Below are 16,174 nucleotides of genomic sequence, written 5' to 3'. Positions count from 1 at the left end.
GAAGTCTAGGAAGAAGATTCAAAGCCATCTTAGTAGCTCATTTGGTAAAGAATCTGCCTGCAGTTCAGGAGACTAGGGTTCGATCCCTGGGTTGGAAAGATCCCCTGGAGAAGGAAATGGCAACCCACTCCAGTATTCTTGCCTGGAGAATTCCAGGGACAGAGGAGCCTGGTGGGCTACAGTCCATGGGATCACAAAGAGTCAGACATGACTGTTCAAATCACTTTCAGTTTTAGGAACAGGATGAGTCTTCTCTGCAATACCTTAGATCCTGTTTACCTCAGCACTACCTTGTTTTGGAAGATTCCTCTGGGTTTAAAATTTTTTCTATCTGTGTATCAGCTGCACAATGAGGAGCCCATAGAAGATACTTGCTGAACATCCTCATGTTTCTGGGATCTAACCTAATAGACATGCTACACAGTGAATGATTTGCATTTCCTGCCTTTGCAGATCACTACGTTCTCCAGGCTGCTAACCAGTCATGACTGTGAACTTTTAGAATCAGAAGTAAAGGACTGGGCTGTGAAACTCACCATCCTGTCACTGCAGCAATTTGACACCAAGTACTCATTCCTCAAGGAAGTTCGGTGAGAGTCCCTGCCTTCCTCTCCTGCTCCTTTCCCTTCTCAGAATCAAACACGTTTTCTATATACCCCTTATATTACCCATTGCTTTAGAGAATATTATCATCAATTTTTAGGATGGAAAACTCAATTGGATAATTTCCTTTTTCTTTCAGAAACTGCTTAGTTCATGTAGCCCGTTATAATATCCTCATTATTCAAACAGACTTTGAAGACAAAATTCACAGTGCTCAGCTCATCGCCTCAGCAAAGTATGTTTTTGTTATTTTTCTCAGAAACTGAATAGGAAACCCCAAATTTATTCAGGTGCTCCTAAAGAATTTCTTCCCTGAAAACAGTATAGTATCAGAATAAGCATAGAAATAAAATTAAAAATTTTTCTTTTTTAATTCCCTACATGTGGACTAGAGAAAGAAAGTGAGAAAAGGCTCATAACAACACAAAAATAGCCAATTGCAAGAAGCATTAAGTAACAGAATATTAGCAGGATTTAAAAGAGTATCCTTGGAACATACGTTAACAGACATGATTTGTCAGTATTTGTTTTAAATTGCATGCTACAAATTTATTGCAAGTTTAAAGGCCATAATGGTACTTAAATGCTTTCAGGAGAAATTTGATGCTTTTAGAATTAACTACATTCTCTTATTACTTGCTGCTGCTGCTAAGTCTCTTCAGTCATGTCCTGCGCTATGCGACCCCATAGACAGCAGCCCACCAGGCTCCTCCGTCCATGGGATTTTCCAGGCAAACCTTATTACTTGATGTTAAAGTAAAAGAAATTGCTGGACCTTCTAAAGCATTGGAAGCCATATTTCACATCATAGTTGTCTTTGTCCATTGGTTGTCTGTTCACAGATCTCTGTTTCTTGAAATGGAAAAGTCTACTACCCTTACCCTAAGTAGCATCAGAGCAAACCCATCAAGGATTACAAGACAGGGTTCCTGATACATTTTTAAAAATGCCATTTCAAAGAAGGCAACACAAGAATAGAGGAAAGAAATGAGCCTATTTAGAGAAGTCTTGACCCTGTTCTCCTGTAAGAGAAGATAACAAGGGTGAGGGTGTGAAATCTATTTAAAGCTAAAAATCATGAGATGGACATGAGTACTCCAAAGTCACCATTCAGCCATTTTACAATGTATATATATTATTTTATTTTCTTCATTTTTGTTTTGATTTGTTTTGTCTTTGCTTCTTTGTTTTTAAAATAGACATTTGACTATAAATGAAATCAATAAGATACAAGGAAATAAGGACTATATCTTAGTCTGTTTCATTACAAAACTGTCCCGGATGGGAAGTGGAACATCCTATGTGGGATTCCATGGAGGTAGGACCAAAATATTAGTGAATATGTTTGTATAGTAATGTTTAAGTTATTTCTCATTTGGTCCTATGATGTACAATGTATGACATTAGAACATTAATGTCAATTTCAACAATATTTGTTTCAGGTACAATTAGATTTCTTACTGCTGATTAATACATAATTGATCATCTTTGGACTGGCTGCTCCAATGTGCAGCACTTTCTTTCATTACTTGTTGATTAAACACTTGATTAATCTCTGGTTCCTCTGTTTTTACTATATGGATAATGCAGAGCGATATTTCCAACTAACATTGTTATAAATGTGTCGATACTTTATGCCTGCTTCTGGAGCCAGAAAATGCTATCTTAAATCTCTCTTTCTCTCTCTCTTTCCTTCCTGAGGAATGAGCCACCCAATATTTATCACACAGGCACATCTTGTTTAACTGTGCTTTATTGCACTTCACAGATACTGCTTTTTTCTTTCTTTCTTTCTTTTTTTTTTTTTACAAATTGAAGGTTTGTGTTAATTCTATCAGTGCCATTTTTCTGAAAGCTCAGCTCTTGTCTCTGTGTCACATTTTGGTATTCTCTAAATATTTCAAATCTTTTCATTATTATATGTGAATATAATCATCATTGTAATGACCTGTGATCAGTGATGTTATTACTATGACTAGCTGAAGGCTTAGATGAAGGTTAATATTTTTTTAGCAGCATAGTATGTTTTGGTTGTTTTATGTTTTTTTTGTGGTACAATACAGTATTTTTTACATTAAGGCATATACATTGTTTTTTTGAGACATAATGCTATTTAATAAAATGCAATATAGTATTTTATACATAACTTTTATAAGCACTGGGAAATCAAAAAACTTGTGTGACTCAATTTATTGCAATATTCACTTTATCGTGAAGGTCTGAGCTTAATCCCACAGTATCTCCATGGAATCTCCTGTATAAGAAAATTTGATATTCTAGAAATAGGAAATAAAATTTACTTTAATAATGTCATAGTTAATGGGAGGCAAACATTGCCAGTGTCTCACACCCCTCTACTAATTGTGATATGGCATTTAATAATAATTTATAAAAGAATGGCAAGCCTTCTTCAAATACTTTTTTTTAATAAGTTAGTCATTTCAGTTCTTATAACTGATTTTTATGCTAAAGTTTCTAACATCTATAGCATGACATCTATATGCTTCCTGTGTATATTCAAGAGATTAGACTTTAGGATACAAATCATTCATTCAACAGTGTGTTAAAATGTCAGGACAGTGGTATATCCTGCTTAAAACTGTTGGGAAGAAACCAGAGGACACAGGGAAGATTCTGGGGCTTGTTTTCCCAGGGCTGTGGCATTCTGTGCACATCGACGACCTCCGGGGATCCACAGTCCTGGTTTTGGACATACCTAAACTGCAGGATGTGGCCATCAGCCAGCTGTTTAAACCAGAAGATCCCCCTAAGGGTGAGTCTGGAGAAAAGGTCCTTGGGGAGATAGGATGGTGGGAGCGGAAGCCAGGAGGTGTGCACTCTGCTGCGAGGACAGGTCCTCAGGCTACTGTCCCCCAGTCCAACACCTGCCCCTTGGCAAGAGCTCGGGACACATTTGCTGAACTGAGTATTGATGAATCCAGGGCACCATCTGCTGCTTCCAAGGCCAGGAGAAGACAGTATTTCCACAAGGTCTTTGCAGGTGCCTGTGGAACATGTCAGAATCTGTTTACCCTGGCTTCCGGATCAGCCTTCTGAGCCCAGGGTGGAAGCTCGGGTTGCCACTGGTGAACCACGTCCAGTGGGTGAGTGGAGGCTGATCCGTGTGACTGACGGTCTCTCCCTTGGAGCCCCTTCCTGAGGCTGGTGCCAGGGAAACCCGGATAGATCCCCAGCACACAACGCACACGATGTTGCCAGCGCTCCCCACCGCCACTTCTGCCTCTGAACAGTAGCTCCATTGTTTTGCTTCTTTCCAGTCAAGGAGGGATGCCAAATCCAAGAAGATGGTGAGGAGGCGATGGAAACTGAGGCGGTCACATCACAGCAAGTGGCAGACGTGGAAATGGAGACAGAAAGTCCTGAGAAGAACACCAGCCCAACCTCCGGACCAGAAAATGATGTAAGTTCTCACTCCAAGCCTTCTGGCTTTGGGCTCCCCTTCCTTAGACTTGCACCCAGGGGTCCAAGGAGTGGACTCAGCTGGCCAGGGCTCAGCCCAGCACTCCTCTCCCTGCCTCTGTGAGTGCAGGTGGATCACCAGCTCCAGATCTGACCTTGGCTTTTCCTGATGTCCCGTGGTCAGTTTTTCTGACAAGGTCCCCAGGCACATAGGATTGTCTTGTAGTGGGTTTTTGTTTGTTTGTTTGGCTGTACTACATGGCTTGCAGGATCTGATTAATAGTTCAATCTGACCAGGGATTGAACTCAGGCCCATGGCAGTGAGAGTGCAAAGTCCTAATCACTGGACCACCAGGGAATTCCCTCACAGTGTTTCTCAGGGGAACTTGACAAGGGCATGTGGTGGGAGCTTGGGCAGGAGGAAAACTGTGCCCCTGCATGCGATGCCTGGACCTCATCTCTGGCATCACCTGGATTTTCTTGACATGTAAATGGCAGAAATGGAAGGCTTGCTTGTCTGTCAACAGACGCAGATCCTGGACACCACCAGGCTGCTGAGAAGCTGTATTCAGGGTGCCGTGGGCATGCTCAGAGACCAGAACGAGTACCGTCAGCGCAGCGTTCGGAGGGTGTCCATCCTCCTCAGCCTCCTAGACAAAGACGGTGAGTACAGAGGTGTGGGAGCCCCTCTTGTCCACACCCCAGCCTGGGCTCCTCCGTCGGTCCATGAATCATCCCCCTGGATGATTTGGAAGCTCTCCATGGCTCCCAGAAGCAGCTGACTCTCTGGCAATCTATGCGCGCCTCTGGGATTTCTGTAGACTCGACCTGGCCAAAGGAGACGGGCTTCCCTTCCTGCTGGGATGGGTCTGGGATGCCAAACCCACCACCCTGTGCCCAGGGATGTGCTGAATGCACGTCTGCTCTGCTTTTCCTCAGCCACTTTCTTACGGGCTGCCAAAATGCGACTCTATGACCTTTTAAAGAAGCAAGAAGAGAATTCTGTCTACAATGTGAAGGACTGGGTGGTGAGGGAGGCCTTCAATCAGGATGCTCTGCAGGAGGCCGGCACATTCAGGTACCGCCAGGAAAAGAAGCCAGGGTCTGGGTGGCAGTTATATGGTGTCTGCTAGACTCTTCTCTACTCTGGTGTGTGTTTAAATTTTTCATGAATGTGAAAGTCACTTAGTTGTGTCCGACTCTTTGTGACCCCATGGACTATACAGTCCGTGGGATTCTCTAGGCCAGAATACTGGAGTGAATAGCTGTTCCCTTCTCCATAGGATCTTTCTGACCCAGGAATTGAACTGGGGTCTCCTGCATTGCAGGCAGATTCTTTAATAGTTAAGCTACTAGGGTAGCTTTGTTTTGTTTTTTTCATAACAAAAAACAAAGCAAAGAAAACCCAGAACATCTGTTCTTGTTGAATGTAGACCTGTACCAGCATGTCCATTATCAAAGACATGGTGCCATTTTAGGTGATTAAGTAAGAAGGTAATATGTAGGGGAGGGAAGACAGTTACTTTCCTAGGCCTCCTATATGAAGTTATTTGATAATGACCAAAATAAAACCCAGAGTATTCATAGACAGTTCATGGTCCTTTATCTACAAACCTTGATGCTGTTCTCAAGACAAGCCTAGGAAAACCAATGTGGCCCAGGGTTGGGGGGATGGCTCTGCTTCCCAAATGGAAGATGCCACCCACTCCCACCTGCAAGGTTGTCTTAGACCTGGGACTTCACCACTCTGGTCCTCAGTTTCTTTGTCTCTGAGAGAAAATTAAACTCACCCAGAGGCTTGATCTCGGCAGGGACGTGTTGCCTTCCTGCTGTTGGCTGGAGTGATGTGTGGGAACATCTTGGATTAAATAGACAATGTAAGCTTATTGATTCTGGTTTTGCGACTGTAGGGTTTTTCAGCTTCTATGTTTTCCTATAACTATTTTTCTTTTCTTTCTCAGTTGTACATTCTGAAGAATCAGACATGGACCTGGAATTATTTTCATTTCCCTTGGTTCCTTGTTTAGACTTTACATAGTGCTTCTTAAAATCTTTATTTTCAGTGTACCCTTGACAACACCCCTTCATTTACTGTATTTCCTATACTTACTGGTGTTCATAGGGTGTTTAAAGCAGCAAGAGTCCTCCACTTGTCACTGCCCTGCTGTTTGCTGTGTCCATACTCTCTCCCTCCCACACAGGGGCTGCCGCAGGGGCTGACCAGCATCTGAGTCCAGGTGGAGCTCTGGAACCTCCTGGTCCACTCTCACAAGCCTTTGGAGGCTAACTGCTTGCTGACCATGTGTTTTGGACTTCAATTATTTGCCTTCTTGAAATTATTCCAAATTGAGATAGTCTTTATATAGTCAGTCCTCTGTATCTGCAGGTTCCAAATCTGCAGAGTCAACCAACTGCGGGTAGAAAATATTTTGGGGAGAAAAAAAACAAGAAAGTTCCAAAAATTGAAGCTTGAATTCACCACATGTCAACAACTATCTGCACAGCATTTGCATTTTATTTACAATGGTTTATGCAGACTTTTTATTAGGTGTTATAAGTAATCTTGTTTTTCAGTCCCTCAGTCGTGTCTGACTCTTTGCAACCCCATGATCTGCAGCATGCCAGGCTCCTCTGTTCTCCATCTCCTAGAGTTTCCTCAAATTCATGTCCACTGAGTCGCTGATGCTATCTTATCATCTCCTTCTCTGTCACCCTCTTCTCCTCCTGCCCTCAATCTTTCCTAGCATCAGGGTCTTTTCCAATGAGTCAGCTCTTTGCATCAGGTGGCCAATGTATTGGAGCTTCAACTTCAGCATCAGCCCTTCCAATGAATATTCAGGGTTGATTTCCATTAGGATTGACTGGTTTGATCTCCTTGCAGTCCAAGGGACTCTCAAGAGTCTTCTCCAGCACCACACTGCAAAAGCATCAATTCTGCGGTGCTCAGCCTTCTTTATGGTTCAGTTCTCATGTTAATACATGACTACTGGCAAAATCATAGTTTTTTCAGACCTTTGTTGGCAAAGTGATGTCTCTGCTTTTTAATACACTGTCTAGGTTTGTAACAGCTTTCCTTTTAAGGAGCAAGCATCTTTTAAGTTCATGACTGTAATCACCATCCACAGGGATTTTGGAGCCCAAGAGAATAAAATCTGTCACTGCTTCAACTTTTTCCTCTTCTATTTGTCATGCAATGATGGGACCAGATGTTGTGATCATAGCTTTTTGAATGTTGAGTTTCAAGCCAGCTTTTTCACTCTCCTCTTTCAACCTCATCAAGAGGCTCTTTAGTTCCTCTTCACTTTCTGCCATTAGATATGAGATCATCTGCATATCTATATATCTGAGGTGGTTGATATTTCTCCTAGCAATCTTGATTCCAGCTTGTGATTCTCCAGTCCAGCATTTCAGATGATGTACTCTGCATATAAGTTAAATAAGCAAGGTGACAATATACAGCCTTGACCTACTCCATTCCCAATTTTAAACCAGTCAGTTTTTCCATGTCCAGTTCTAAGTGTTGCTTCTTGGCCCACATACAAGTTTCTCAGGAGACAGCTAAGGTGATCTGGTACTCCCAACTCTTCAAGAATTTTCATCTTTGGATGATTTAAAGTGTATGGAACAATGTGGATATACAAAGGCTACATCATATTATATAAGGGGACTTGAGCATCCTCAGATTTTGTGTCTTCGAGGGTCCTGGAACCAACCCTCTATGGGTAAGGAAAGATGACTGTACTTGGGATTTTCCAGCATGCAGGTTCTACACATGTGGCCAGGTACAGCTTCCCCCAGTTCTCCTTGCAGCCAGCTCTTGCCTTTCACTCTCAGTTTTCTGCATATTTCTGGTTCAGCATTTTAAAAAAATATTTCTCTATTTCTTTCTTTTTTTTCTATTTTCTTTTCTAAACAGAGCCTGTCTTTCTCTCCCCAATATTAATTACCTAGTAGTAGATTTCTTAGGCCTACCATGAGAATTTGTAAATGACTTATCAAGTTTATTTTTATGATAAATATAATTGTAGCAACAAACTTTAATGTAGTTAATATAAGCATTGAAGTTTACATATATGTAAATAATCAGTTTACATATATACGTATATTCAGATCTAGTGTACATAACCATCAACACTGAAAACTAAGTTCTAAATAAAGACATATTTTCTTGTTTAATGTGACCTGGAATGAAATCACTTTGTTCTCTTTATTATATACTATACACAACAGATATTTTTTCTTAAAATAACTTTTTTTTTTTCAAATGAATTTGGTCATTTTCTTTATTTTGGGAACCTAGGTGACTTGTTCTGGAAAACAAGTTAATAACAAAATAAATACTACTTGGCCTTTTCAATGAACTAGTTCCAATTTATTAGAGATAGTATTAAGGACCTCCTTTCCAGTTCTGCCTCTAAGCTTATTTTGATTTGTGATTCTCTCTCCTAGTGCTTAAAAATTATGTGCGTACTAAGTCACTTCAGTCATGTCCAACTCTTTATGACCCCATGAACTGTAGCCCACCAGGCTCCTCTGTCCATGGGATTCTCTAGGCAAGAGTACTGGAGTGGGTTGCCATTCCCTTCTCCAAAAATTATGTAAAAAATATGAAAACACAGCTGTAGTGTGAGCATAGTAGAGCAGATGTTTTGTTACTGCCACGAAGGCACAAAATGTGAAAAGGATGCGGGCATCCCAGAGTGGTCTGTGGTCCCTCTAACCTGAGTGGTCCCGGCTCTCTCTCTCCCACACACAGGCAGACCCTCTGGAAGCGGGTCCAGGGTGCTGTGACTCCCCTCCTGGCGAGCGTGATCTCCTACGTGGACAGGGATGGCAACCTTGAGCTGCTGGTCAGCCCACACTCTCCGTCCTGGGCGAGAGACCTTTGGATGTTTATTTTCAGTGACATTAAACTTCTGAACATTCCTCTTGTGACGATGGATACAAGGTGAATAGAAGACTTTCTTTTAATGGGAGGAGAAAAAGCCCTATAACTTAATAGGCTCTCCAAGATGTTTAATGAAATATAAGTATGGATTTAAAATCACATTGAAGTTGGCTCTTTTTGTAGCCTGAAGGGCATGACAATACAGTAACAAAGATTTGATGTGAGTTCTGAAAAATTCTTGTTTCATTCTTGACTTTCCTCATTTCCTTGTGCTCAGAATACCCTTTGCAGTTAAAATGGCCAACTTCCAATTCATCTACACTAGAGAAGCTGCATGTAGGGGAGTGTTTATGTTGATTTTCCCACTCCTCCTGCCAAAGGCAGGAACCACAAACCCTGTCCCTAGGCCTGATCTTGTGTTATCTCAAGCTCAGTTGTCCAACCAAAACTTTGTTGTTTGGCTTTCAGGGGGCTCTGACTCTCTGCACAGGTATAGGGCAAGGGTGGGTTCAGACACCACCAGACTGGTTCTGCACAAAAATTCAAGCAATTTTCCAGCCCTTGTTTGTTTTGGTTTTGTCTGTAAAACCAAATGATTATATAAGATCATCCTTGAGTTATTTTATAGCATAAAAACGAGCTGTTCAGTAGACCAGGGGGCTGTCTTTGCAGCCCACTAAGACCCCAGTACTTGGAGAGGAATTGGCATCAGAAATAGATCTCATCTTGTGTCTTGAGTGCCTTCTTACTAACTACTTAATTCTTGGTCCTTATTTGGCTGATTACAGGTCTAAAGGGAAGATGTCCTACACCATGGTGCAGAACAACATGAACATCTCAGAGAAGACGTCCAATAGCGTCCCATTTAGCTGGAGAATCAATGACTATCTGGAGGATCTGTGGGTCCACACTCAGTACATCACAGGAAATGAGGGTGAGCCCAGCGATGGTAGGAGGGGGTTTGTTCTGGCAGGAGGAGACCCTGCTACTCTGTCATAGATCATCACCCCCATTCTGAGTCCCCTGGACAACTAAGGCACCGGGACTCAAGATGTCTCCAGCTGAGCCCTTCTCAGCAATTGCCAGTGACTGGATTAGAGTAGTACCTTTGCCCAAACTGAGCCATCAGTGTCCTCCCTTGCTTTGCTGTCGTACGCCAAGTCGTCTGGCCACAGGCATTCTAGCAAAACCAGTGATCACACAGAACTTTGGGGAAAGTCATCTTTCAGACATGAACTAATCTTTTCAAAGTTTATGTGTAGCACTGCTTTTTGCAAATTGTGGGGATCGTTTCATAAGGTAGTAATGTCAAATTACTGAAACTAACATAATATGGTACATCAATTACATTTCAATTATTTTAAAAAAGGAAAGATTTCTTTTAAAAATACATGTCAAATACTTGAAGATGAACTTATTTTTCTAGGTACGTGTACTACCACTGTTTCTGAACAAACTCAAAGCAGTCTCTCTCAAGGAGAGAGTATTTCTCTTTCACACCATATCCTAACGGACCCTACTTTTCTATGATAGCACATGACTTAAGGGCTAGCACCCCTTCCACTAGAAGTCAGATCTTTTTGTTTTGAGCAGCATTTGACTGCAGGTGCTGGAAGGCAGCCCACTCTTTCCTGTTTCATTTGGGCCCCAGGTTCCTGAGGTACATTATGACTTGGTAGAAATAAAATCAGCCTGTCCCAGATTGTGTTCTCTTTGGAGCTGGCTAGGCTTTTATGGAGGAGGAGGAGAAAAGGGTGACAGAGGATGAGATGTTGGATGGCATCACCAATTCAATGAACATGAACTTGGGCGAACTCTGGAAGATGGTGAGGGACAGGGAGGCCTGGCATGCTGCTGTCCATGGGGTCACAAAGAGTGGGACACAAATTACTGACTGAATAGAAACAACAAGGCTTTTATGACTGAAACAGAACATTCCTTCTTACTTTGCTTCTGTTATTCCACTGGGAAAATTCTTAAGTGTCCTGAAATGATGATAAAAGTGTTGATTACAGAAGAAAGTATAAGTGAGCTGGAAGATAGAATGGTGGAAATAAATGAAGCAGAGTGAAAAAAAAAAAAGAATAAAAAGAAATGAGGACAGCCTCAGAGACCTCTGGGACAATGTTAAATGCCCCAACACTCAAATCATAAGTGTTCCAGAAGAAGAAGACAAAAGGAAAGGGCATGAGAAAATAAAATTTGAGAAGATAATAATCAGAAGTTTCCCTAAAATAGGGAAGGAAATAGCCACCCAAGTCCAAGAAGCCCAGAGAGTCCTATACACGATAAACCCAAGGTGAAACATGCCAAGACACATATTAATCAAACTAACAAAAATTAAACACAAAAAGCAAATATTGAAAGCAGCAAGAGAAGAGCAACAAATAACATACAAGGAGATCCCCATAAGGATAACAGCTGAACTTTCAATAGAAACTCTGCAGGCCAGAAGGGAATGGCAGGATATATTTACAGTGATGAAAGGGAAAAACCTACAACCAAGATTACTCTACCCGACAAGGATCTCATTCAGATTTGTAGAAGAAATCAAAAGCTTTACAGACAAGCAAAAGCTGAGAGAATTCAGCACCACCAAACCAGCTCTTCAACAAATGTTAAAGAATCTTTTCTATACAGGAAACATAAAAGATTTATAAAAATGAACCCAAAACAATAAAGTATTTGGTAATTGGATCATATTTATTAATAATTACCTTAAATGTTAAGAGTTAAATGCTCCAACCAAAAGATGAAGACGGACCGAATGGATGCAAAACAACACCACTATATATGCTGCCTACAAGAGACCCACCTCAAACCTAGGGACAGGTTTGAAACCTAGGGACAGTTTCATACAGACTGAAAATGAGGGGCTGGAAAAAAGTTATTTCTTATAAATGGAGACCCAAAGAAAGTGGGAGTAGCAATACTCATATCAGATAAAATAGACTTTAAAATAAAGACTGTCATAAGAGACAAAGAAGGGCACTACATAATGATCAAGGGACCAATCCAAGAAGAAGATATAACAATTATAAATATATATGTACTCAACATAGGAGCACCTCAATACATAAGGCAAATGCTAACAGCTATTAAGGGGGAAATTGACAGTAACAAAATAAAAGTTGGGGACTTTAATACCCCATTCACACCAATGGACAGATCATCCAGACAGAAAATTTACAGGGAAACACAAACTTTAAATGATGCATTGAATCAACTAGATCTAATTGATATCTGCAGGGCATTTCACCCAAAAGCAATGGATTTCACATTTCACCCAAAAGCAATGGATTTCACATTTTTCTCAAGTGAATATGTGACATTCTCCAGGATAGATCACATCCTGGGCCACAAATCTAGCCTTGGTTAATTTTTAAAAATTGAAATACTTTCAAGCATCTTTTCTGATCACAGTGCTGTAAGATTAGATATCAACTACAGGGGAAAAAAACTATAAAAAACACAAACATATGGAGGCTAAACAACACGCTTCTAAATAACCAACAGGTCACTGAAGCAATCAAAAAGGAAATCAGAATATGTAAAAAAAAAATGGTAATGGAAACATGACAGCCCAAAACTTTGGGATTCAGTGAAAGCAGTGGTAAGAGGGAAGTTCATAGCAATACAAGCCTACCTCAAGAAACAAGAGAAACATCAAATGAACAATCTAACTTTACACCTAAAGCAACTAGGAAAAGAAGAACCAAAACCCCCCAAAGTTAGTAGAAGGAAAAGAATCATTAAAATAAGAGCAGAAATAACTGAAAAATAAGGAGATCATAGGAAAGATCAATAAAACTAAAAGCTGGTTCTGTGAGAAGATAAACAAAATAGATAAACTGTTAGCCAGACTCATCAAGAAAAGTCAGTAAAATTAGAAATGAAAATGGAGAAGTTACAACAGACAAAAAAGAAATACAAATGATCATAAGAGACTACTATGAGCAACTATATGCCAATAAAATGGACAACCTGGAAGAAATGGACAAATTCTTAGAAAAGTATAACCTTCCAAAACTGAACCAGGAAGAAATAGAAAATTTGAACAGAACAAACACAAGCACAGAAATTGAAACTGTAATTGAAAATCTTCCAATAAACAAAAGCCCAGGACCAAATGGCTTCACAGGTGAATTCTACCAAAAATTTAGAGAAGACCTAATACCTATCCTACTCAAACTCTTCCAGACAATTGCAGAGGAGGGGAAACTCCCAAACTTATTCTATGAGGCCACCATCATCCTGAAACAAAAACCAGACAAAGACGCCACAAAAAAAGAAAGCTACAGGCCATTATCACTGATGAACAATGATGCAAAAATCCTCAACAAAATTCTTTAAAAAAGAATCCAACAGCATATTAAAAAGATCATACATCATGATCAACTGGGCTTTATTCCAGAGATGCAAGGGTTTTTCAATATTTGCAAATCAATCAATGTGATACACTGTATTAACAAACTGAAAGATAAAAACCATATGATTATTTCAATAGATGCAGGGAAAGCCTTCGACAAAATTCAACACCCATTTATGATAAAAGCTCTCTAGAAAGTAAGCATAGAGGGAACATACTGCAACATAATAAAAGCCATATATGACAAACACACAGCAAACATTATCCTCAATGGCAAAAATTGAAAGCATTTCCTCTAAAATGAGGAATAAGACAAGAGTGCTCACTCTCACCACTACTATTCAATATAGTTTTGCAAGTCCAGCCACAGCAATCAGAGAAGAAAAAGAAATAAAAGGAATCCAGATTGGAAAAGAAGTAAAACTCTCACTGTTTGCATGACATGATCTTCTACATAGAGAACCATAAAGATGCCACCAGAAATGTACTAGAGCTAATCAATGAATATAGTAAAGTTGCAGGATATAAAATTAATACACAGAAATCCCTTGCATTCTTATACACTAACAATGAAAATCAGAAAGAGAAATTAAGGAAACAATCCCATTTGCCATTGCAACAAAATGAATAAAATACTTAGGAATAAATTTACCTAAGGCAAAATACAGAAAACTATAAAACACTGATGAAAGAAATCAAAGATGAAACAAATAGATGGAGAAATACACCATGTTCTTGGATTGGAATAATCAAAATAGTGAAAATGAGTATTCTGTATATTCAACACAATCCCTATCAAACTACTAGAACAAATAATTTCACAATTTCTATGGAAACACAAAAGACCCCAAATAGCCAAAGCAATCTTGAGAAAGAAGAATGAAACTGGAGGAATCAGCCTCCCTGACTTCAGACTATACTACAAAGCTACAGTCATCAAAACAATATGGTACTGGCACAAAGACAGAAATACAGATCAATGGAACAAAATAGAAAGTCCAGAGATAAAGCCACACACCTGTGGACACCTCACCTTTGACAAAGGAAGCAAAAATATACAATGGAGAAAATACAGTCTCTTCAACAAGTGGTGCTGGGAAAGCTGGTCAACTATGTGTAAAAGAATGAACACTTTTTCTAGGAAGTTAGAACACTTTCTAACACCATACACAGAAATAAGCTCAAAGTGGATTAAAGACCTAAATGTAAGACCAGAAACTAAAAAAAAAAAAGACCAGAAACTATAAAACTCTTAGAGGAAAACATATGCAGAACATTCTCTGACATAAATCACAGCAAGATCCTCTATGACCCCTCTCCCAGAGTAATGGAAATAAAAACAAAAATAAACAAATTAGACATAATTAAACTTAAAAACATTTGCTCAACGAAGGAAATTATAAGCAAGGTGAAAAGACAGCTCTCATAATGGGAGAAAATAATAGCAAATGAAACAACTGGCAAAGAATTAATCTCCAAAATATACAAGCAGCTCATGCTGCTCAATACCAGAAAAATGAAAAACCCCATCACAAAGTGGGCGAAAGACCTAAAGATATTTCTCTGAAGAAGATGTACAGATGGACAATAAACACATGAAAAGATGCTCCACTTCATTCATTATTAGAAAAATGTGAATCAAAACCACAATGAGGTATCATCTCACACTGGACAGAATGACCATCATCAAAAAGTCAACAAACATTAAATGCTGGAGAGGGTGTGAAGAAAAGGGAACCCTCTTATACTGTTGGTAGGAATGCAAACTGGTACAGCCATTATGGGGAACAGAGTGGAGATTCCTTTAAAAACTGGCAATTCTATTGCTATATGACCCAGCAATCTCACTGCTGGGAAGACACCCTGAGGAAACCAGAATTGAAAGAGACACATATACCCCAATGTTTGTTGCAGCACTATTTACAATAGCTAGGACATGGAAGCAACCTTGATCTCCATTGGCAGATGAATGGATAAGGAAGTTGTGGCACATATACATAACAGAATATTACTCAGCTATAAAAGTGAACACATTTGAGTCAGTTCTAATGAGGTGGATGAACCCGGAGCCTACTATACAGAATGAAGTAAGTCAGAAAGAGAAAGACAAATACTGTATATTAACACATATATATGGAATTTAGAAAGATGGTACAGATGATCATACATGCAGGGCAGCAAAGGAAACATAAAGAACAGAGTTTTGGACTCAGTGAGAGAAGGTGAGGATGGGGTGATTTGAGAGAATGGCACTGAAACATGTGTATTGCCATATGTAAAATAGAGACCAGTGCCAATTCGATGCATGAAGTGGGGCACTGAAAGCCAGTGCTCTGGGACAATCCAGAGGGATACGGTGGGGAGGGAGGTGGGAAGGGGGTTCAGGATGAGGGGGACACATGTGTACCTGTGGCTGATTCATGTTGCTGTATGCCAAAAAACCATCACAATATTGTAAAGTAATTATCCTTCAAATAAAATAATTAATTGAAAAAATAAAACATAATGATAAATAATAACAAAAATTTTTGATTAAAAATGATGATAAGAGGGTGGCCTTAGTAGAACCATGTCCGTGTCCCTGCATTCAATGGGTAAGGGAAGTCATGGTCGACATTCTTATCGCAAAGCATTCTCTGTCTCTCTTCCCACCCCACCTCCCACTGCCCTACCCCACAGGACTGGCAGAGAAGTTACTGGAGCTCTTTCAGAAGACCTCATTGGGCAGTTTTCTTGCTCAGTTCACTGTAGACCAGCAGCAAGAACTTCTTCAGTGCTACCTGAAAGACTTCCTTCTCTTGACCATGAGAGTGTCCACTTGGGAACAGTTAAATGTAAGTACTGACTCGGTGTCTGGGCGAGGCTGGTATATCATGGACAAGATGCCAACATGA

General features: G+C 40.1%; 1 protein-coding gene across 1 annotated transcript in view; it reads left to right on the top strand.

Annotated features, from left to right (window-relative positions):
* Positions 1–16,174, top strand: part of LOC113877709 (E3 ubiquitin-protein ligase RNF213-like) — a 129,071-nt gene that overhangs the window by 73,850 nt on the left and 39,047 nt on the right. Inside the window, exons 28-37 of the mRNA XM_027518100.1 lie at positions 454–590; positions 743–838; positions 1,803–1,921; positions 3,257–3,376; positions 3,882–4,024; positions 4,551–4,686; positions 4,963–5,101; positions 8,780–8,971; positions 9,700–9,845; positions 15,960–16,114. Of these exons, the coding sequence (XP_027373901.1) occupies positions 454–590; positions 743–838; positions 1,803–1,921; positions 3,257–3,376; positions 3,882–4,024; positions 4,551–4,686; positions 4,963–5,101; positions 8,780–8,971; positions 9,700–9,845; positions 15,960–16,114 (1,383 nt within the window). The remainder of the gene's footprint in view (positions 1–453; positions 591–742; positions 839–1,802; positions 1,922–3,256; positions 3,377–3,881; positions 4,025–4,550; positions 4,687–4,962; positions 5,102–8,779; positions 8,972–9,699; positions 9,846–15,959; positions 16,115–16,174) is intronic.

The sequence above is a fragment of the Bos indicus x Bos taurus genome, chromosome 19 (assembly GCF_003369695.1).
Source record: "Bos indicus x Bos taurus breed Angus x Brahman F1 hybrid chromosome 19, Bos_hybrid_MaternalHap_v2.0, whole genome shotgun sequence".
Classification (NCBI taxonomy): Eukaryota; Metazoa; Chordata; class Mammalia; order Artiodactyla; family Bovidae; genus Bos; species Bos indicus x Bos taurus.
The sequence above is the reverse complement of the archived record's forward strand: the minus strand, read 5'-3'. Positions and strand labels throughout refer to the sequence as shown.